This window comes from Capra hircus, chromosome 9 (genome assembly GCF_001704415.2).
Source record: "Capra hircus breed San Clemente chromosome 9, ASM170441v1, whole genome shotgun sequence".
Classification (NCBI taxonomy): Eukaryota; Metazoa; Chordata; class Mammalia; order Artiodactyla; family Bovidae; genus Capra; species Capra hircus.
This window is the reverse complement of record NC_030816.1, coordinates 60,574,342-60,597,968: the sequence shown is the minus strand read 5'-3', so window position 1 is coordinate 60,597,968 and position 23,627 is coordinate 60,574,342. Positions and strand designations below refer to the sequence as shown.

The 23,627-nt window shown below is 37.9% G+C and overlaps 1 protein-coding gene across 8 annotated transcripts in view; it reads left to right on the top strand.

Annotated features, from left to right (window-relative positions):
- Positions 1 to 23,627, top strand: part of AHI1 (Abelson helper integration site 1) — a 223,469-nt gene that overhangs the window by 43,965 nt on the left and 155,877 nt on the right. For all 8 annotated transcript variants that reach the window (XR_001918550.1, XR_001918549.1, XM_018053237.1 and 5 more), the window contains 7 exons: positions 5,087 to 5,300; positions 6,556 to 6,748; positions 8,168 to 8,263; positions 12,270 to 12,455; positions 14,063 to 14,215; positions 18,241 to 18,373; positions 21,911 to 22,034. Coding sequence is in view for 6 of the 8 variants with exons in the window: in XM_018053237.1 (XP_017908726.1) it covers positions 5,087 to 5,300; positions 6,556 to 6,748; positions 8,168 to 8,263; positions 12,270 to 12,455; positions 14,063 to 14,215; positions 18,241 to 18,373; positions 21,911 to 22,034 (1,099 nt within the window). In the remaining 2 variants the exon portion in view is untranslated. The remainder of the gene's footprint in view (positions 1 to 5,086; positions 5,301 to 6,555; positions 6,749 to 8,167; positions 8,264 to 12,269; positions 12,456 to 14,062; positions 14,216 to 18,240; positions 18,374 to 21,910; positions 22,035 to 23,627) is intronic.

Below are 23,627 nucleotides of genomic sequence, written 5' to 3'. Positions count from 1 at the left end.
TACTCATTATTGCTTTGTATATGGCTTCTTCATCATCCTCTCCTGTTTTTCTAGATATTTATAACTTCATAAACTCTTTTAAGTTTGTCCACATGTTTCTTATGATTTTTTCCTGATGTTCTTTTTTTTTTTTTTTTTTACTATGCTTTGGTTTGGATATTTATAATGATTTTTCTTCTGGTTCACTAATCATGCCTTCCTTTGCATCCAATATGCTTTTTTAGATATATCCATTGAATTCCTAATTTCAGGTGATATATTTTTCAGTTCCATAATGCCTGTCTTTTTTTTTTTTAATCAATTTCAATTCTCTGTAGAAAGTCTCCATTTTTAAAAATTATTTTGTCCTTCTTTCCTTTTTTTCTTCAGCATATTAATCATAATTATTTAAAGTCCTTGTGTGCTAACTCCAGTACACATCATCTGTGGGTTTGCTTCTGTTTTCTGTGTTTTCTCTTGGATATTGGTCATATAGTCTTGTCTCTTTTATGTCAAGTAACTTTTTTGTTATTTGCTGGACATTGTATGTAGAATTCCAGAGTCGCATCTTCTACTAGAGAGGTTTTTCTCTTTCTACTCTTAGGCAGAGTTCAGTTCAGTTCAGTTCAGTTCAGTCGCTCAGTCGTGTCTGACTCTTTGCGACCCCATGAATCGCAGCACGCCAGGCCTCCCTGTTCATCACCACCTCCCAGAGTTCACTCAGACTCACGTCCATCAAGTCCGTGATGCCATCCAGCCATCTCATCCTCTGTCGTCCCCTTCTCCTCCTGCCCCCAATCCCTCCCAGCATCAGGGTCTTTTCCAATGAGTCAACTCTTCTCATGAGGTGGCCAAAGTACTGGAGTTTCAGCTTTAGCATCATTCCTTCCAGAGAACACCCTGGGCTGATCTCCTTCAGAATGGACTGGTTGGATCTCCTTGCAGTTCAAGGGACTCTCAAGAGTCTTCTCCAACACCACAGTTCAAAAGCATCAATTCTTCGGTGCTCAGCCTTCTTCACAGTCCAACTCTCACATCCATACATGACCACTGGAAAAACCATAGCCTCGACTAGACAGACCTTAGTCGGCAAAGTAATGTCTCTGCTTTTGAATATACTATCTAGGTTGGTCATAACTTTTCTTCCAAGGAGTGTCTTTTAATTTCATGGCTGCAGTCACCATCTACAGTGATTTTGGAGCCAAAAAAAATAAAGTCTGACACTGTTTCTACTGTTTCCCCATCTATTTCCCATTAACTGATGGGACCGGATGCCATGATCTTCGTTTTCTGAATGTTGAGCTTTAAGCCAACTTTTTCACTCTCCTCTTTCACTTTCATCAAGAGGCTTTTTAGTTCCTCTTCACTTTCTGCCATAAGGGTGGTGTCATCTGCATATCTGAGATTATTGATATTTCTCCCGGCCATCTTGATTCCAGCCTGTGTTTCTTCCAGTCCAGCGTTTCTCATGATGTACTCTGCATAGAAGTTAAATAAGCAGGGTGACAATATACAGCCTTGACATACTCCTTTTCCTATTTGGAACCAGTCTGTTGTTCCATGTCCAGTTCTAACTGTTGCTTCTTGACCTGCATACAGATTTCTCAAGAGGCAGGTTAGGTGGTCTGGTATTCCCATCTCTTGAAGAATTTTCCACAGTTTATTGTGATCCACACAGTCAAAGGCTTTGGCATAGTCAATAAAGCAGAAATAGATGTTTTTCTGAAACTCTCTTGCCTTTTCCATGATCCAGCAGATGTTGGCAATTTGATCTCTGGTTCCTCTGCCTTTTGTAAAACCAGCTTGAACATCAGGGAGTTCATGGTTCACGTATTGCTGAAGCCTGGCTTGGAGAATTTTGAGCATTACTTTACTAGCATGTGAGATGAGTGGAATTGTGTGGTAGTTTGAGCATTCTTTTGCATTGTCTTTCTTTGGAATTGGAACGAAAACTGACCTTTTCCAGTCCTGTGGCCTGAGTTTTCCAAATTTGCTGGCACATTGAGTGCAGCACTTTCACAGCATCATCTTTCAGGATTTGAAATAGCTCAACTGGAATTCCATCACCTCCACTAGCTTTGTTCATAGTGATGCTTTCTAAGGCCCACCTGACTTCACCTTCCAGGATGTCTGGCTCTAGATTAGTAATCACATCATCATGATTATCTGGGTCGTGAAGATCTTTTTTGTACAGTTCTTCAGTGTATTCTTGCCACCTCTTCTTAATATCTTCTGCTTCTGTTAGGTCCACACCATTTCTGTCCTTTATCGAGCCCATCTTTGCATGAAATGTTCCCTTGGTATCTCTAATTTTCTTGAAGAAATCTCTAGTCTTTCCCATTCTGTTGTTTTCCTCTATTTCTTTGCATTGATTGCTGAAGAAGGCTTTCTTATCTCTTCTTGCTATTCTTTGGAACTCTGCATTCAGATGCTTATATCTTTCCTTTTCTCCTTTGCTTTTTGCCTCTCTTCTTTTCATAGCTATTTGTAAGGCCTCTCCCGACAGCCATTTTGCTTTTTTTCATTTCTTTTCCATGGGGATGATCTTGGTTCCTGTCTCCTGTACAGTGTCACGAACCTCATTCCATAGTTGATCAGGCACTCTATCTATCAGATCTAGGCCCTTAAATATATTTCTCACTTCCAGTGTATAATCATAAGGGATTTGATTTAGGTCATACCTGAATGGTCTAGCAGTTTTCCCTACTTTCTTCAATTTGAGTCTGAATTTGGTAATAAGAAGTTCATGATCTGAGCCACAATCAGCTCCTGGTCTTGTTTTCGTTGACTGTATAGAGCTTCTCCATCTTTGGCTGCATAGAATATAATCAGTCTGATTTCGGTGTTGACCATCTGGTGATGTCCATGTGTAGAGTCTTCTCTTGTGTTGTTGGAAGAGGGTGTTTGCTATGACCAGTGCATTTTCTTGGCAAAACTCTATTAGTGTTTGCCCTGCTTCATTCCGCATTCCAAGGCCAAATTTGCCTGTTACTCCAGGTTTTTCTTGCCTTCCTACTTTTGCATTCCAGTCCCGTATAATGAAAAAGACATCTCTTTTGGGTGTTAGTTCTAAAAGGTCTTGTAGGTCTTCATAAAACCGTTCAACTTCAGCTTCTTCAGTGTTACTGTTTGGGGCATAGACTTGGATAACTGTGATATTGAATGGTTTGCCTTGGAGACGAACAGAGATCATTCTGTCATTTTTGAGGTTGCATCCAAGTACTGCATTTCGAACTCTTTTGTTGACCATGATGGTTGCTCCATTTCTCCTAAGGGATTCCTGCCCACAGTAGTAGATATAATGGTCATCTGAGTTAAATTCACCCATTCCAGTCCATTTTAGTTCGCTGATTCCTAGAATGTCGACATTCACCCTTGCCATCTCTTGTTTGACCACTTCCAATTTGCCTTGATTCATGGACCTGACATTCCAGGTTCCTATGCAATATTGCTCTGTACAGCATCGGATCTTGCTTCTATCACCAGTCACATCCACAACTGGGTATTGTTTTTGCTTTGGCTCCATCCCTTCATTCTTTCTGGAGTTATTTCTCCACTGATCTCCAGTAGCATATTGGGCACCTAATGACCTGGGGAGTTCCTGTTTTGGTATCCTATCATTTTGCCTTTTCATGCTGTTCATGGGGTTCTCAAGGCAAGAATACTGAAGTGGCTTGCCATTCCCTTCTCCAGTGGACCACGCTCTGTCAGAGTGGAAAACTAATTTCAACTAATCTAAGCTAAGTCAGGGAGAAGGAAATGGCAACCCACTCCAGTATTCTTATCTAGAGAATCCCAGGGATCGGGGAGCCTGGTGGGCTGCCATCTCTGGGGTCGCACAGAGTCGGACACGACTGAGGTGACTTAGCAGCAGCAGCAGCAAGCTAAGTCAGAGATGTGTTGTAGTTTTGGTAAGACCCTATCTCATATTTGCCCAGTTCCTAGAATGTGGCCTTCCAGGTGTTTCAAATTGAGAGCCTGGTGGATATTTGCCTTGTTAGCCCTTGAGAACTTAGGGAGAGTCAGCTTTGCCTGTCAGAGGTTTTCAGCTTAGTCCTTTAGCCTTCTGCCAAATGTCGTGAGGGAGAGCCTGGCCATGTGGTTGAGGCCTCTCAAGTCTCCTGGTTTTGCCACTCCAACTCCATGTGAACACCAGAATCTCTGCTGGCTTCTCTGTCCCCCAGTAGGGGCCTTCTGTCAGGGGCCATGCCTGGATTCTCAACCGCTAGATATGCCCAGAATTGGTGAGTGACCACAGGTGAAAAGTGGCTGTAGGCATACAATCACCATGCCCTCCAGGGCTTCCTCCTTGCCTGCTTTCTCAGGCCCTTCCCTCTGGTGAGTCCTTGTTCGCTGAAACGAGACTGGGAGCTTTCACTCCTCTTTAGCCTCTCCCACTGGCCTTCTGTTTGAGGCCACGTTTATCACTTAACCCCTGCACAACGACTGAAAACTTTTCCGGTTACTCTTTCTCCCAGTGGTGAACTTCTGCCTTTGTCCTCTTCTCATATCCTGATCAGAAAGTGTCCCCAGACACTGAAACAGCTGCCAGTCTATCAGCTTACCCCAGATTGATTCTCCCTCTCTGGACTTTTAGTCCATCTACTGTCCATTATTTTTGTACTTTTCTGATGCCTTTAAAAATAAGGTTTGCAATTTATTTGGCTTTTTCAAGTTGTTTTTTACCAGGAACATTGACCTGCAACATTCCTGCTGCATTCTACCCAGAAATAGAAATTGTAGTTATAAACAATTTGAGTGATACATGTTCCACTTAGAAAATACCTAGATGAAATTACTTTTTTGTCTTTGGCTCTCATTTTTTTCTTTCTGTGTTGTTGGTCCTTGTTAGGGAAAACAAAGAAAGATACCTCACCCTATTTTAATGCAGTAGTAAATAAAGCATTTACTCTCAGAGCATAGTCTGCTATTGTTTGGCTTTTTCTTTGTTTTTCCTTGAAGTGTCTTTGTGAACAGAGATAAATAAGCATGGTTCATGAGCATTAGATTGTCTGTAAATTCACTGTTTGTTGTTGAGTATATTGTTATGGGAACAATTAATTATCACATTGATAACATTGGTTTTCTTCCATACATGTGGTTTCAGATGATAACGAAGATACTGATGGTGATGGTGTTCATGAAATAACAAGCCGTGATAGACCAGTTTATCCCAAATGTTTGCTTGATGATGACCTTGTCCTGGGAGTTTACATTCACCGAACTGATCGACTTAAGTCCGATTTTATGATTTCTCACCCAATGGTCAAAATTCATGTTGTTGATGAGAATACTGGTCAATATGTCAAGAAAGATGATAGGTAATTTTCTAAATTGTACAGCCAATTCTTGAAACTGTCTACAGTAGAAGTCCTTTTTCTGCCACTGATGGTCATTCCCTGATAGCTCAGTTGGTAAGGAATCCTCCTACAATGTAGGAGACCCAGGTTCGATTCCTGGGTTGGGAAGATCCACTGGAGAAGGGAAAGACTATCCCCACCAGTATTCTTGGGCTTCCCTTGTGGCTCAGATGGTGAAGAATCTGCCTGCAGCGCGGGAGACCTGGGTTCCATCCCGGGATTGGGAAGCTCCCCTGGAGAAGGGAGAGACTGTCCACTCCGGTATTCTGGCCTGGAGAGTTCCGTGGACTGTATGTATAGTCCATGGGGTTGCAAAGAGTCAGAACCGACTGACTGAGTGACTGTCACTTTCAATTTTCATACTAATTGTAGGTGTTCTTCAACTACTGATACTGATCAATATGTTTTATAGAAGAAATGAAGTGACTGTGCTAATTGAGTAATTAATTTTAAGTGGAGGGGAGTTGAGAGAGTTTCTCTGAAGCTTAATGACTAATTTATGATATTTAGGTTACATTGTAAGTTGTCTCATGTTACACTGTAAATCCTTTAGTTGTCTAACCTCATATTTTCATATATATTTTCTTTTGAATGTAATGTATTTTCTGTCCCTCAGGTGAGGCAGATGTCTTGAATTTAATTTTTCCTAGTATTAATTTTGTAGCTAATACATGCTTAAGGCCCAAAGACGAAGTATAATAAATGACTGTACTAGAATTCAAAAAAATTATTTGCCTGGAAAAATGGCAGAAATTGGAAACAAGAAAATTATCAAAAAGGTTATTCACTTATTCAGTTGTCTTGGAGCATAGAAAGAAAACATAACAAACCTTGAAGTACATATAATCCTGTTGTGCTCAAATTTTGTTAATTAAATCTAATGTACTAACTTATCACAAACTCATTTAATATTCTGAAGATGTTACTTTATTCTAGCTTTACATGCTGAAGGACAAATCATACTTCTCACTTTATATTTAAATAATAAAATAGTTCTTTGAAACTGAGAGTATGTAAATGAAAAATGAACTGAGATGCTACTGCTTTTCAGCCTCATAAAATTTGTAGCTTTCTAGATACATAACATAGTTTTTCCTATGTATCATGGCTATTTATTGTTTCTGATCACCTCACCTTGAACACTCTAGTTTTATTTTTTTCTCGCCTTCTCACAATTACAAAGAACTGTGTTAATGGCAGTATCTTTTTTGAACAGTGAACGGCCTGTTTCATCTTACTATGAAAAAGAGAGTGTGGATTATATTCTTCCTATTATGACCCAGCCGTATGATTTTAAACAGTTAAAATCAAGGCTTCCAGAGTGGGAAGAACAAATTATATTTAATGAAAACTTTCCCTATTTGCTTCGAGATTTTGGTGAGAGCCCTAAAGTCATCCTGTTCTTTGAGGTATGAATTGAATAGTATATAAGTTATAATTAATATTTTAATAGCACAAATATAAGTTTTTATTTTGGGGCTTCCCAGGCGCTAGTGGTAATGAACCTGCCTGCAAGCGCAGGAGACTTAAGAGATCAGAGTTTGATCCCTGGGTCAGGAAGATCCCCTGAAGCAGAACATGGCAACTCACTCCAGTATTCTTGCTTAGAGAATCCCATGGACAGAGGAGCCTGGCAGGCTACAGTCCATAGGGTCACAAAGAGTCAGACATAGGTGAGAAACTTAGCACACGATCTATTATTTTAGTAGGTTAGTAATACAAAAAAGTGGTTGAGAATTTGAGGATAACTTGATAATATCCATCAGAAGTCCTTAAAGCTGTTATTCCAACTTTTGGTATTTCTTCTAAAGGATAAGTGGCAAGTAGTCAAAGATGTATATGTAAGGATATTTATTTAAGCACTGTTTATAATAGCAGAAATTTTAAGGAAATAGGTCTCTTCAATTAGCAAGAGGTTTGGTCAAATAAATTATGATTTTTATTAAATTTATGATATGTACATGATGATATACATATTTATATATTGACTTGAGCTGTCCACTACATATTATATGACAATAGTTTGCAAAATAGTGTTGGAATACATAGAACAAGATTTAAATACCTATAAACTTGATGTTAATGTTTGTCAGCTATGAGTCTAGGCTACAAGCTGTTTTTACTTTGGTATATATTTTTCTTATACTGTCAGTGTTTTTTTCACTGGGAATGTATTACATTGAAGACAAGTTTAAGTATATAAAAAACAGGAATAAATTGGAGTATGTATTATTTTTAAGCAGTCTGCTATAGATTTGTTACCTCAGTAGACCTTTTGATAAGCACCAGTAGGTTCAAAGTGGTAGTCTCTGACAAGTACCTAGAATACATGTAATCTCTGGCTGGCTGGTTGGTTGGAATCCGTGAAGTTTAATATCCAGACAAGATGGAGATATAAAAGAAAATCTTTTGAGAAGCCTAATAAAAACATATATCTAAAGAGAAAATACCCAACTTAGGAAGTTGATCCAAGGAAGAACCTGCAGATAAGGCCATGAGTTCATTAAACAAACAAGTCTTTGAAGTCTGTGCTCATACATGCAAAAATGAGCAAATCCTAAGAATTCTATGCCTGGTATATTTTTGCCAGGACTATATTTGAGATAATACTTTGTCTTGAGTTTTAAATAAATCTTAAAAGACTGATTGATAAAAGATAAAGTGATCAGAAACAGACCTTACTAACTGGATGAATTAAAAGTGAGCAAGATGAGGTAAAAATGTTTTTCTTCTAAGTGAGGGTTTTAAAAATTTTAGTAATATTTAGAAAATACTAAATTTTAGATAACCTAGTATACTATGAAATAATTTTTTATGCTTACTTACAGATTCTTGATTTCTTAAGCATGGAAGAAATTAAGAATAACTCTGAAATTCGAAACCAAGAATGTGGCTTCCGGAAGATTGCCTGGGCATTTCTCAAGGTATGTTTTTCAAATCTTCAAATGTTACGGGTTATTTTTTTTTTCAACTCAGTTTGGTGTCATATAAGGAGTTAGGATAAGGAGGTAAGATTGCCGTGGTGAAGAGGTATTAATTCGAACTCAAATGATGCTCATTCAGATTCTTAGATATTTGTTCAGTGCTTAGATGTGTGCCCGATACCCTTTATGCTCTGTGGACCCAAGCATTGAAAAAGACACACACAGCCCTGCCCACATTTATTCAACTCAGCAAATTATTTACTGAACCCTTTCTATGTGCCAGCCACTGTTCTATTCAGTGAACAAAGAAGATAAACTCCTTGACCTCATGGCCTTCATATTCTAGCAAGAAAAACAGGCATAAAACAGTTGATCATAGAGCTTAGCATTTGCTATAATTTTTATGAATACTATCAAGATGATGAAAGCATCTGTGGTATCAGGTAAAGGTCTCCTACAGAAAGGACATTGAACCTGATCATGAGCTGGATGGCAGGAATGAGAAAGAGAGTTCTCGGTTGGGTGCAGAGTATGCAAAGACCCTGATGTTGGAAGGAGCAAGGAATACCGCGATAACCGAAAGAAGGCCACTGAGAATGGAGGACAGAGACTGAGGGAGAAAACGGTGCCTGAAGAGCTTGCCGACGTAGACAGGGCCTTGATTACACAAGGTCTTCGAGCCCAAGCCATTATAGCAACTAGCCACCATTATAGACTTTAAAGAGTAATGGGAAGCCATTTAACGATTTTAAACAAAAGGGTAAAATAATCTGATTGACTTTTTATAAAGCTTACTTTGCTGGGTAGAGAATGAATTAGAGAGGTCAGAAATGTAGATACTGGAAATCAAAGTAGGAAATTCTTGCTGTAGTCTAGATATAAAATGATGGTATCTTTGACTAGGATGTTTCAACAGAGATGAAACATGTGGATAGATTGATGTTTAAAAAGGGTAAATTTTAATTTCATCATTTTTAAATTTCTGGCTTCGAACATAAATTTGAGTTCTAAGAAGTCTTGAGTAATTAACCTGTTGTGTATTATCTTATAAAGTTTTTCCATTTGTGCATCCATTCATTCAACAAATATTTAGTAAGTGTCTATTTGTAGATAAATTAGACATTGTCCTGGGCCTCCAGTTCAGTTTCTCTGTAAACTGAACTGCCTGTATGATTGTGTGCTATGGAGCAGATGCTGTGAAAACCCAGATGAGACACTTAATCCATGCTGAAGTTTAGAGGCTTTAGAAAGAGGTACCGTCTGCTTGCTGAATGGCAGCAGATTGACTGTGGTGAGGAAGTCATTAATTCTAGAGTAGTTTTAGAATCCCTCGGTCCATTGTACCTTCTAAAATCTCCCTTCTATAACCTCTTATACCTTTTTCTAGACCCTGTCTCATACTAAATCAAATAAGTAAATAAAAACAAAAGACCAGAAAGGGTCGCATTCACAGAGTGAATGAACATTGCCACCTTGTGGTCTTATTAGAAACTGCTTTCATTACTTTCATGCTACGGCAGAACTGCCGTATTTACTGTCAGTTGCACTTGGGAAACAATGTATTTCACAACATTTTTATCTTTTAAGTGTTATAAAAATGTTTATTTATTCAGGCAATCAGAAGTAAAGGGTACATTATTGTATGTGCGTCCTCTGTTGTAAACATGTTATCTTTCATCAGATTGTGAATTTTCAAGTCACTGGCAGTTCTTTTTGGCCAATTTGTTGAACATATTTTAGTCTGTATTTTACCAAGTCTCTTTGCATTTAATATACTACTCTTGAAATTCTCTATGATATCATTCCCTGCATATGAATAGCACACAGAAAGTGCTCCATGAGTATCTACTGAGGGAATTAATAAATATATGGAAACTGACTAAAAAAGCCTCATCTTTGAGGAAATAACATGAATCAGATTATAGTGCACATGTTTTAATACCTGTACCATTGGTTTTAGGAATGTCCTAGGTAATTGTGAAGTTATCATAGTGGTCCAAATGAACCCGAAAGAACTTTGTCCAGATATAAATGAGACTTTATCCTAATTCTCAGGTAGAGGCACTTTTGATTCTTTAAGCACATGTATATGACTAATCTGTTAAACTACAAAATAATAAAACCTTATTTGTTCATGCTTCACATTGTATGTTTTGTAAATGGCAGGATTTGGCTGAATTTTAGTTGTTTACTCATACTAAGCAGCATACTTGTATAAACTAAATTGGTTAGTGAATATTAAAACAACTTATGGAAAGTATGATTTAGAATTGGGAGAATAAATAACCTTCTAAAAATGATATTATTGCCTTATGATAAGCTTCAGGCAGATAGTACAGTTTATGAAAGGAATCATGAGTGCATAATATTTAATGACTAAACATCTCAATTGCTCAGTTTGAAACTATTTTTTTATCCCTCTATTTCATAATGTCACCCCTCAGCTTACAACCTATGTTGACTTTACATCCTCTCCTACAGGAGTAGGGAAAAGATGAGTTGTATTTTTGCTAACTTCTGTTTCCTTATTGTTACCTTGTTCCTGAACACAGTGCAAATCTGGGTTTTGCCTCAGCTAATAAAGCTTCTATTTGCCAAATTATTGAACATTTTCTAGTTCTTTTACCAGTCATACTTATGTGTGTAATACCATGCTTTTGAAGCTCTTGATACCTTGGTTTTTCTTGACACCATTTTTTCCTGATTTCCTTATCGCAGTCCTTCGGTTTCCTTCCTGGTCTTCCACCTGTCTCTTTAATATCAGTCCTGCTCATGACTTCATCTTTAATCCACTTTTCTTAGACCCGCTTTTCCTGCATATGCTTCAAAATTCAGACATTTCAGCTTGGGCGACCCATAGCTATCTGACTCCCCCAAACTGAACATCCTCCGTAAATCTCTTGGCATCTTCCTTACCTGCTGCCTCATTTGGTAGCACCGCCATCTGCCCAGTCTCCCAGGCTTACCGCCTTACAGCTGCCCTATCTGTTTTGGTAGCTACACGTCATATGTGGCTGTTTGAATTCAAATTAATGAGCTAAAATTAAATATAATTAAAATTTGATTTCCACAGTTGCACTAGCCCCACTTCAAGTGCTCGACAGCCATAAGTGACTAGTGGACACTGTCTTGCATGGCACAAGTTGAGAGCATGCCTGTCATCACAGAAAGTCCTGTTGGACAGCACTATGTGAAGCATCTTTCTTGGCTCCTCCCTGTTTACTTTCCAAGTTGCACGACCAGTAACAGTTATTAAATGTTCCCTGTACTCTGTCCCTTCCTACTCTTCCAGTTTGTCACCTCCATGTTCTGCCTGAACTGCTGCAGAAGCTCTCAAATGTCTCTACTAATTTGTAAAGGACACAAAGGTTAACAGAGGTATTTTCTACTTAACGGTCACAGTCTAGTGAAAGAGAACCTAATTTTGAGTTGGTGAGATAATTTTTCTCCTAAGAATGTCCACTTATTTAGTTTAAACGTATGTTGCCTTGTTTAATAGTTTTTTTAATTGAATAGACCTTTTTAAGAAAATGGACCAAAACATTTTAAAAACATAATATGGAGCTCTCTTTTAGAATACTTTTGGCTTTTTGAAAGTTTAACCAGGAAATTTTACCAGTAAAAATACTGATGTTGAACAAATGGGAAATTTGTTTCTGTGTTTAAATAATATGCATTTTGATCTTTATCAGTATTGTTACAAACAGATGTATGTTGATCACCTTATTTGTACAAAGTAACACCTGCCACAATAATGTTAATGCTTTACTAATGGTCTGAAGTTGTATAGGGGAAAAGACAGCTCTTAGGATGTCATTTGGGTTACCTTGTCAAAATAATCTGAAACTGTGCTTAACCAACTGTGTCAGTGTTCTTTGCTTTGCAAATCTGAGGAACTTCTGCATGCCATATTAATCTTTTTAAAATGAATTTTTGACTGTCTACTGTTGGTTTATTGGGCATCTTTTCAATGAGAGTAATGTTTCATTTGAATTCTCATTTTAAGCTTCTAGGAGCCAATGGAAATGTAAACATCAATTCAAAACTTCGCTTGCAACTGTATTACCCACCTACTAAGCCTCGATCCCAGTCAAACGTTGTTGAGGTTTTTGAGTGGTGGTCAAAATGTCCAAGAAATCATTATCCATCAACGTTGTATGTAACTGTAAGAGGATTGAAAGTTCCAGAATGTGTAAGTTAATAGCACATGCAAAAAATATATCTTCTGTTGTTGAGATTAAAGGGTGGGTGATGGTTTCTATTTCTATACAGATAAAAACTTTAGAATTATTTTAATAGATATCTGAAGTAGAAAGGAAACATCAGAGATTAATATTAAGCCTGTAATAGCTGATACTTAAAAGACATTTTAATGAATTATAAGTCCTAAATAAAGATTTCAATTTTAAGATTTTTTTAAAAATCATACTAATGTTTAAATATTAAAGATAAAAGAATGACTTAATGTGTGGTGGTGGCTTAGTCACTAAGTCGTGTCTGACTCTTGTGACCCCATGGACTGTAGCCCACCAGGCACCTCTCTCCATGGCGTTCTCCAGGAAAGAATACTGGAGTGGGTTGCCATTTCCTTCTCCAGGGGATCTTCCCGACCCAGAAATCAAACCTGGGTCTCCTGCATTGCAGGCAGATGACTTAATGTGGAAAGTGACAAATAGGACCAGACAGTAAATAATTTAGGCTTTGCAGGCTCTGCAGTCTCTGTCGCAGCTACTCAACCTAAAGTGAAAGTAGCTACATATACATATGTAGATGATAACTAAACAGATGGTTTTGGGTGTGTTTGAATAAAACTTTATTTGCAAAATGTCATTGGGCTACATTTAGATCATAGCTTGCAGATTTTTTACACTATTATTCAAATAATCAACAAGTAATATTTCTACTTCTGTTGTATATAGATTAAAATTATGACTGTCTTAGCAAACATTTGTCCTAAAATGAGGTGAAACTTTTGCTTTTGTCTCATTGATACAAAACATTTCAGGCCATTCTGCATATTCTGTATTGATATAAACTGAGACCACAGTGTTGGTTTTCATTGGTTTGAATGGAATTAAATCTATTTTAAGAAATAGAGGATTTAAAAACATTAGGTCTTTATGTTATGATCTTAAAGCCAGAGATGCCATAGTGTAATGCCAGAGCCATAATATAACATTTGGTAGGTACTGGTGAAGAGGTAGAAACAAAGGGACAGAGTGATTAAAACTATTTCGTTGGAGTTCTGTTTTAGCCTTTCCCTCTTTAAAGGCTTTTGGGTTTAGGACTGTAATTTCAAGCAACTTTCATTTTATTTAAAGTGATACTGAAAGTTGTTTAGTCATCTCCAACTCTTTGTGAATCCATGGACTATATAGCCCATGGAATTCTCCAAGCTAGAATACTGGAGTGGATAGCCTTTCCCTTCTCGAGGGGATCTTCCCAACCCAGGGATCAAACCCAGGTCTCCCACATTGCAGGCGGATTCTTTACCAGCTGAGCCACAAGGGAAGCCCAAGAATAGTGGAGTGGGTAGCCTGTCCCTTCTCCAGCAGATCTTCCCAACCCAAGAATCAAACCGGAGTCTTCTGCATTGCAGGCAGATTCTTTACCAACTGAGCCCATTCATTTTATTTTATTTAAATAGTGTATAAATAAAAGTAGAATTTTTTCTGGATTACATTTTGAAACATTTTCACATTATACTGTTTGTTTCAATATTTTAAAAGCCATATATGCTAGAAAAGAGAAAAAGATTAACATGATACATATATTTTCTCATTCTCTGTACATACCTAGGTAAAGCCATCTTACCGTTCTATGATGGCTCTTCAGGAAGAAAAGGGTAAACCAGTGCACTGTGAGCGACACCATGAGCCAAGTTCAGTGGACACAGACCCTGGATTAGAGGATTCAAAGGAAGTGGTGAAGTGGAAACGGTTGCCTGGGCAGGTGAAGTGTTCACTGACACTGGATTCATTTAGATATTTATTTTAAAATGCGCCATCAGCTCCTAGGGTAAATAGCTTGCTACTTAAAGCTTTCAGGTTATCCTTGTTTTTAGCCATGATCTTGTCTGCCTATTAATTCATTTGGTAAATAATAATAGAGTGCCTAGTGGGTACATACAGATATTATCTTAAGTTCTTTGGGGATATGGAGAGTTTTATTAGTTTGCCAGAGCTGCCATAAGAAAGATCACAGACAGCTTGGCTTAATCAATAGAAATTTATTTTCTGTTAATTCTGGAGGCTGGAAGTCCCAGATGAAGGGCTGGCAGGCTGGTTCATGCTGAGGCCCTTCTCCTTGGCTGGCAGATGGCTGCCATCTCACTGCTTCTTCGTGGTCTTTTCTCTGAACGTGTACATGCCTGGTGTCTCATCTTCTTCTTATTAGACTATGGCTCACCCTGGCAACCTCATTTTAGCTTAATCTGCTCTGTAAAGACCTTGTATCCAAATACTGTTACATTCTGAGGTACTGGGCTTAGGGCTTCAATATAGGAATGTGGGGGGATACAGTTCAGGCCATAAATTGACAGTTTTTGGATTCATGAAATTCTCAGTCCCTGGCTTCTTCCTGAATCATATTTTGATAGAGACAGGTATATCTATATCCTTCTACCAGAAGTTGAGCAGTATTTAAGTTTTCACTAAAATTTTTTTGTACTTGGCTATCATATTTTGCTGTGGCAAGAAGCATTACTGGTAAGGTTTTGCCAGTCTTACTTGTTTCCATAAAGAGTGGAGTGCTTCATTTTATAGACTCAGTATATACATAAGAGTGACTATTTTCCTAGACTTTTTCACATTCTGTTTGCATCATATTTAATTTTCATTTTGAGGCCAATTTTACAGATACATCTTAAAGTCACTTTTTTTTTTTTCTTCTTAAAGTCACTTTTAAACACTTTACACATAATAATATGGAGAGAATAATACTTAGACTGTGCCCTTGGGGACCTTTCACATCAGTTGGGAACATGGGAGTTACTGTGCTGTTCACTATCAGGTATGCTGCAAAGAACTCTTCAGAAAATATAGATATAAAAATAATTGTTTAGATGAGCAGTTCTCAAAAGTGTGATTCAGGCACTGCTGGGAGTCCTCAGACCCTTTCAAGGGGTCTGTTGAAGTTAGTCTATTTTCAGAATAAGATTAGAATAATTCTAATGATTCTGTAACAATTTAATCTGTCTTTTTGACTTTCATTCTCTCAAAGACTTTCATTCTCTCACACTGGAGTTTTCCAGAGGCTAAATGATATCTGATATCACAAGAGGGTGAATGCAGAAACAGTTTTGCTTTTATTAAGCAAATCCAACTACCATGTATTAAGCCAGATATTGAAAAGATTAACAAAAATAATAGAACAGTTCCATTTTATGAACTCTTTCATGAAAAGAAATTATGTTAACATTTAATGGACTTGCTCTGTTATTTTTTAAATGATTAACAAATGGTTTTTTAAGTTCTCGGTTTTAATTTCTAATATAAATATCTGTAGATATAGCCACAGTTGGGGATCCTCAAAAAATTTTTAAGACTGTAAAGCACCCTGAAATTAAAGCAGTTTGAGGATTTCTGATACGTAAATGGTGATCTGGAGTGATGGAAGAAGGGTTCATTCAACAGGTTGGGGGAGCCTGTGACAAACTTTAAAGAGTGGTCAAGTTAGGAGTGAGTGAAGAGGACAGGGAAGAGTATTTCATGTTGGGGCGATGTTATAAATAAATGGAAAGCACCTGTTGTATTCCTCAGACACTCAGAGCTTGGTGGCTGGGAAATCCAAGTTTGTGTAAGTGGTGATGACAGAGTAGGCCCACATTCTGAAGTGGCTCAAATGGTGGGTAGCCTAATATTTGATTGTGTGGGACTGAGGAAAAGTGGGAGGTTTCAGGTGAGAGGGAAGTGTGATAGCAATGGCATTTTAGGACAAATTAACAATTTGTCCCAGTGCTGGCAATGGCATGTAGTAGACCTTGAAATGTGAGGAATGAGACATGAATATGAAAGGAGGAAAGACCTAGTGTGATTGAGTGACTGACAAAGCAGTAAAGAAGTGGAGAGTTGAGGGTGTTGAGGCCCTTTGTTGCTGTTATTAAATGTTCATCAGGTGCCTCTTCTGAGTATAGCGTCTTACTCTGGGGATGCAAGTTAAATGATTGTGGCTTTAGTGTTTTGGCTTTAGTGATGAGGCACAGTGTTCTTTAACTACACCTCCTCCTCTACGAGCAGCAGTAAGTGATTATGAAACCTGCTAACTTTTTCTTCAATTTTTGACCTCTTTTTATCCCCCTCTCCCTTTTCTAAATCATCTGGATGGAAAGATGGTATCTGGTACAATATTGACATCTAATAGATGTCTGTTGAATTTTTCACCTTTCTAGTAGCTGCTCATAAATCTGCCTCTTCATATTGCTGCTAAATTGTGATGCTACTTGTGAGAACCTGGTTCCCGTCTAGAAAGCAGGTCCTTGAGTCCATAGTCTTTGACTGACTGTGAATAATACTTATTAGCTTTATATAGTGCTAGTAGTTACTCCAGAGAAGGCAATGGCAACCCCACTCCAGTACTCTTGCCTGGGAAATCCCACGGACGGAGGAGCCTGGTAGGCTGCAGTCCATGGAGTCACGAAGAGTTGGACACGACTGAGCAACTTCACTTCCACTTTTCACTTTCATGCATTGGAGAAGGAAATGGCAACCCACTCCAGTGTGCTTGCCTGGAGAATCCCAGGGACGGGAGCCTGGTAGGCCGCCGTCTATGGGGTCGCACAGAGTCAGACATGACTGACATGACTTAGCAGCAGTAGTTACTCACAGGTTTGCTGTGATGAATGTGTGTGTGAGTGTATGCTCAGTCACTCAGTAGCGTTTGACTCTTTGCCATCCCATGGACTGTAGCCCGCCACATTTCTCTGTCCATGGGATTTTCCAGGCAAGAATACTGGAGTGGGAAGCTATTTCCTAACTCCAGGCCATCTTCCCAACCCAGGGATTGAACCCATGTGTCCTGTATCTCCTGCGCTAGCAGGCAGATTCTTTATCACTGAACCACCTGGGAAGCTCATGATGAATATATAAAAAGATATTTGTAATAAAAGTACCACATTCATGGCATGTCATAAGGGCCAAATATACATTTTGAATAATAAGAAAGAAATACAGGAACTAAGGCTCACCAAACTTTGAAAGAGGTAGAATTAGGACAAATAAAAGCAAGTAGTATTTTCTACAATAGATATTAATACACAGAAAGTTTTGGTTTCATCTGGTAATAAGGCATGAAAACATAAAAATGATGAAGGAATTTTAATAAAAGTTGTGAATGAGAAGTCAATAGGAAGTGATTGATTTATTTTGGTCTTTATTTTGCTATAGCACAGCAGTTGGTTTTACCACTAGGTGGAAGTAGAGACTTGTGTTGTTAGAAGGTTTTACTGTATACATAACATAAAATGCATTTTGGAAGGCTTTGCAAATGATGGTTATTGAAGAGAAAAAAGAAAAAATGAATCTTTATACATCCTGGACTTCAGCTTGGTCTGTATGTCATCTGTAGACTCAGGACAAGTTTATGGTTCCACAAAAATCACTTATTAGTTGCTGTCATGAAAGAAGGGTATGACACACATTCCCTTTTGTGGCTATGTGAAAATAATCTGGTAGTGACAGCTTTAGAGTATCAGATCTTGAAAGTTTGTGTTCATCTTCTAGGTGAATAGTGCTAGTTAGGCATGGGGTATAAATTCACTCAATTTTATAGAGAATTAAAACTGATCATCTGCTTTGAAAGTGAAGTAATTTACTATGGTTTTCCATCATTCTGCGTGCTTGCTTTCTTCCTCCTCTGCCTCACAGTAAAGGGACCTTTTAAAAAACCAGAAACGGCACCAGCTACAATAATTGAAATTAACAACTAGCTTTCATATTTGATGTTTCTTCATCTGTATTTGCAAAATGTATGTTTTACAGGCCTGCCGTATCCCAAACAAGCACCTCTTCTCACTAAATGCAGGAGAGCGAGGATGCTTTTGTCTTGCTTTCTCCCACAATGGAAGAATATTAGCAGCAGCCTGTGCCAGCCGGGATGGATATCCAATTATTTGTGAGTAATGATCCTATCTGTTTATCCTAATATTAAACTATGAGAGGATTTTTTTTGTTTTTTAAAATTCATTGAAATCTTAATTTGTCATCCACTCATACTACTGAATTAAAATAGATTTCCTCAAGTAAAGTCACAATTCTTTTTTAATAATTTACACTATACAGTATATGTCCAGGAATAAAAATGAGAATGATTAAATGAAGGATAATAAATTTTTAAAAATATTCGAGAGGTACTCTTTGTGTGTTTTCTATTTTAAGTATAGAAATTTTGTAGCATGTAGGATTTATAACTCTCTTGAGGAATTTTAGTCCAATTTTAGTCCTTTGATAATAGTGAGAATTTGGTTATGAAAGCCCTCAAATTTGTTATGTGCTAAGACAGTAAAAATTGGCTTAAGAATACCAATGAAGAATTTTAATTATAGTAACTCAGCAGAGAGTCCAAAGACCTACTCTTAAAGTACCTTTAAAAAATGGAGAAACCACATTGACAAGTTATTTCTGTAACATTAGAGATGTTTTTTTCAGTGGGTATTCATGCTCTTCTAGTCATAGAGGCATGAAATACTTTCCCTTCTTGTTTAATGGTGAAAACCAGCTCACCTCAGCAGGAAGTAGCCAGCTCTTCACAGGCGTCTGCCCCGAGCACTGACTTTGAGAACGTCACAGTTTATTATTCTGGGGCTGATTGGCTCTTTTTTTCAGCAAGGACTCATAATTGGCTTGATTATCAGCTATTAAGTAAATATTCCTCGTCATGAAATAATGTTCACTTTAGATGTACAAAGTTATCATGTAGTTTGATTATGACTATGCTATTCTGCTATTGTTAACATTCACTAAAAGCTATGCATTGGGGTAAAAAAAGATTCTTAAGAAAACATACACCCAGAGTATTAATAGTGATTTTTTTTTTCACGATGCACTGGGCAGTGAAAGAATTATTTTCATTCTGATGTGTGTGTTTTTAACATTTCCAGGATAAATATGTGTTACTTCATACTTTGAGAAAAACTTAAGTTTAGATATACCTACTACTGCTTGAATCTGAAAAAATTTTTTAAAAAAGAAGAATCTTTGTCTTTGATTTTTGATTATGATGTATCTGCCTGGAATTCATTCAGCTCATAGGATGTACAGATTAATGTTTTTCACAAACTTTGGAAGTTTTTCATCTTTATTTCTTCAGATGTTCTTTCTGCGCCCTTCTGTTTCTTCTCTTCTTCTGAGACTCCATCATTTCTGTGTTGGTGCACTTGATGGTATGCACCTTTATTCATTTTCCTTCATTTTTTACTTTCTGCCCCTCCGACTACGTAATCTTAATTGAACTGTCTTCATGTTTAGTGGTTATTCTGACAGTTCATATCTGCTGTTGAGCCCCTCTAGTGAATTGTTTATTTCAGTTATTGTACTTTTCAACTCTAGAATTTCTACTTTGTCTTTTTTTTTATAACCTCTCTCTATTAATTGGTAAGAAATAATTCTCACACCTTCGTTCTTTAGATGTGGTTTTCTTTAGTTCTTTGAACATACTTTTAAGAAAGGATTTAAAGTATTTAACTAGGTGTCATAGACAGTTTCTGCTGACTGCTTTTTCTCCTGTGTGTGGCCGTACTTTTGTGTTTTGTGTATATGTGTTTGTCTCCCTTGAAAACTGAATATTTTATATATTATAATGTGGCAGCTCTGGAAATCAGATTCCCTTACTTACCCACTTCCATCTGCCCACCTGGGATCTGTTGTTGTTATCTGTATAGTTATTTTCCTAGGCTTTATTCCTTGTGAGGTGCTACCCCTGGAATTTTTGCCTTGCTAGCTTGGTGGTCAGCTGATGGTTAGAGAGGGATTTTTAAATATCCTTGAGTAAACAGGTCTCCCCGCCAGCCAGTGCTGAAGGGCACTCTGTGTGTGTGTGTGTGTGTGTGTGTGTGTGTGTGTGTGTGTGTTGGGATAGGTTTCCAGTGCTAAAGTAGAGAGTTTACAACTCCACCTTAGCCTTCACTTTCTGTTTGCACAGAGCTTCCCCGGTACAAGGCCTTTCAGGTCTGTCTTGCACAAGTATGTGCACAGCCATTGATGTGTATGTGTTCTTCTCAATTCCCTGGAATATACTGGAGCTTTTCAAAGTACCCTATGGACATCTTATTCCCAGTATTTCCTTTTAAGTTCTTTGATCAGCTTCTTCTTCCTGGTATCACTGCCTCAGAGTGCCACACTGCTGATTATTTTATGCACCCCAGGGTTAGGACTCTTCACCCAGAGCATGCTCAGAACCAGGTCAGATAAAGCCAGGCCCTGAGAATGGAGCCTTGCAGGAAGCTGCCAAACTGTCTAACAGTTTTGTCTTGGGGATGGGCTTTGGAGGTCTTCAGGCCTTTTCTGCCCATCTCATAGATGTGAGGCTACTATTCTTTGTAGTTTCAAGGCTGTTGGTTTTCAAGGCTACTCTGGAGCTTGGGAGAGGAAAATGGGAACAGGACAACTTAAAACACCACAGAGCTCACTGTTGTTGCCAATATTCATGTTTTTCTTTAGTAAAATGCTCCTCGGATTGTTATAAGCCTTTAATTCCCAAAATTTTGAAAAAGTTAATTTTGACAATTTTTGCCAGTGTTCTTACTGCTTTTATGGTGGAGCAGATTTTCCAAGGTCTTTATTTTGCTATAGGGGCTTCCCTGGTGGCTCAGAGGTTAAAGCGTCTGCCTCCAATGCGGGAGACCCGGGTTCGATCCCTGAGTTGGGAAGATCCCCTGGAGAAGGAAATGGCAACCCACTCCAGTATTCTTGCCTGGAGAATCCCATGGACTGAGGAGCCTGGTGGGCTGCAGTCCACAGGGTCACAAAGAGTTGGACACGACTGAGTGACTTTACTTACTTTACTTTCTTATTTTGCTATAGCAGTTCTTCTGTACATAGTATTTTAAACAGCAGTTGGTTTTACCACTAGGTGGAAGTAGAGACATGGAAACTGTTGTTCTGTGTTGTTAGAAGGTTTTACTGTATACATAACATAACAATACCACAATGCCTTGTTTATCAGATTAAATCTCTATTAATTCCCCTGTCATTTTCAGTATTGGAATTTTTCTCTCACAGTAGCTGAGTTTAAGTTTCTCATTGCTTCGAATAGTTAAATTTTGCTTGAACTTTGACTGATTTTCAGATAAAATAATACTTTTTTCATAAAAGCCCAAATTACAGAATCTTTGAAGTGAATTGTAATTTAAAAGTTATCTGTTTAATAAGTTGATTATCAAAGATTATTAGGATTGCTTTGAAAAGACATCAGAATAATTGTTAATTGTAGCGTATTGTAAAATTTTAGGTATTTAAGTTCTCGTATCTAAAGCAATTGAAATCTTTTAAGTAGATTTTGACCTTTTTTCATACTGAAAATGTCTTTAGTGATAATATTCTTATAGACAGTGCTTACCTTATGTACAAATTATTATAAATTATGGATTTTTATATTATTAAGTTAAGAATCCTCTGTCTGAAAACTTGCTAATTTGGGGAATATTTTCGTTAGTATACGAAATTCCTTCTGGACGTTTCATGAGAGAATTGTGTGGCCACCTCAATATCATTTATGATCTTTGCTGGTCAAAAGACGATCGTTATATTCTTACTGCATCATCCGACGGCACTGCCAGGTTAGTATACTTCAGAAGTACTCACTTCTGTGTATGCTTGTTGTTGTTCAGTCACTAAGTTGTGTCTGACTCTTTGAAACCACATGGATTGCAGCATGCCAGGCTTTCCTGTCATTCAGTGTCTCCTGGATACTCCTGGATGCTCAAACTGAAGTCCGTTGAGTCAGTGATGCTACCTAACTACCTCGTCTTCTGTGTATGCTGCATGCCCTCAAAGAGGGGAAATAGAATGTAAAGTGATATAACTGCTCTTATGCTTCAATTATGTCTTTCTTATCAAGGGACTGTCATAAATATGCATCATACAGACTCACTGATTAAATAAGTTATGAAAACTTTTTCCTAAACACATGCTGTTAAATATATTTCATTTATATGAAATACAGTGTTTCTAATCCTCAGCCTTTAAATGGTCATTTTGTACAGTTTTGATTAATACTTTGAAGTTATTAAACAACTGAGATTTTTTTTCCTGGAATACAAGCTGTTGATGGCAGGGATTCCATCTGTACTGTTTAGCTGGATCCAGGGACCAAGACATGGTGCTGCTCAATGCATAATGTAGGGTCAGTAAATTAATATGCATCTTGCATTTTAAGAGTGTAATAGATTTTCAAATATTTGCATTTTTCAGAATGTCAGTCTTAAAATAATGTAACCCCTTCCAATTTAATAAGTAGTAGTGTTAGTCGCTCAGTCGTGTCTGACTCTTTGCGACCCTATGGACTGTAGCCCACCAGGCTACTCTGAGTATGGGATTCTCCAGGTAAGAATACTAGAGTGGGTCACCATGCCCTTTTCCAGGGGATCTTCCCGACTCAGGAATCAAACCTGGTCTCCTGCAGTGTAGGTAGATTCTTTACTGTCAGAGCCACTGGAGAACTAGAAGCCTACTATTAATCCCTCGTAGCAATATCTTCAATAACCCATCTGGTTTCTTGTTCTTTCAAGCGTAACCATTCTGTCTGACACCAGGGTATGCTAGAGAAAAAGGCACAACCTTGGTAAGACCTTGACTTTGGATTTGAGAGTCGTAAAATCCATAAATTCTCATCTCTGCTGAGCAATCCTTTTGCTTATGTTTATTTAGCTATTTTTTTTCTTATTCCTCTAGCAGCAGATCTAACCAAATCTTACCGTGCTTCAAGTTCTTTGCATAATCTTAAGTTCTCTATACAGTCTTCCCACTTTCATTGACTACCTTCAATTTACAGTGTAATTTAACCAGACATGAAATTCCTGTATTTCTCTCTGATTTACCACCTAATATCCATAAATTTGGGCTTCCCACGTGGTAAAAAGCCCACATGCCAATGCAAGAGACATAAGGGTTGTGGGTTCAATCCCGGGGTCGGGAAGATCCCCTGAGGAAGGGAATGGCAACCCACTCCAGTATTCTTGCCTGGGAAATCCCATGGACAAAGGAGCCTGGCAGGCTACAGTCCATAGTGTCGTAAAGAGTTGGACATGACTGAAGCGACTTAGCACACACATTCATAAATTTACCCTTGTGTATCTCTATTCATGTCTCTTAACAAAGAGATATGGGTCCCCACGATCCTTTATTCAGTGTGTTCTGTGGTTTGGTGTGCT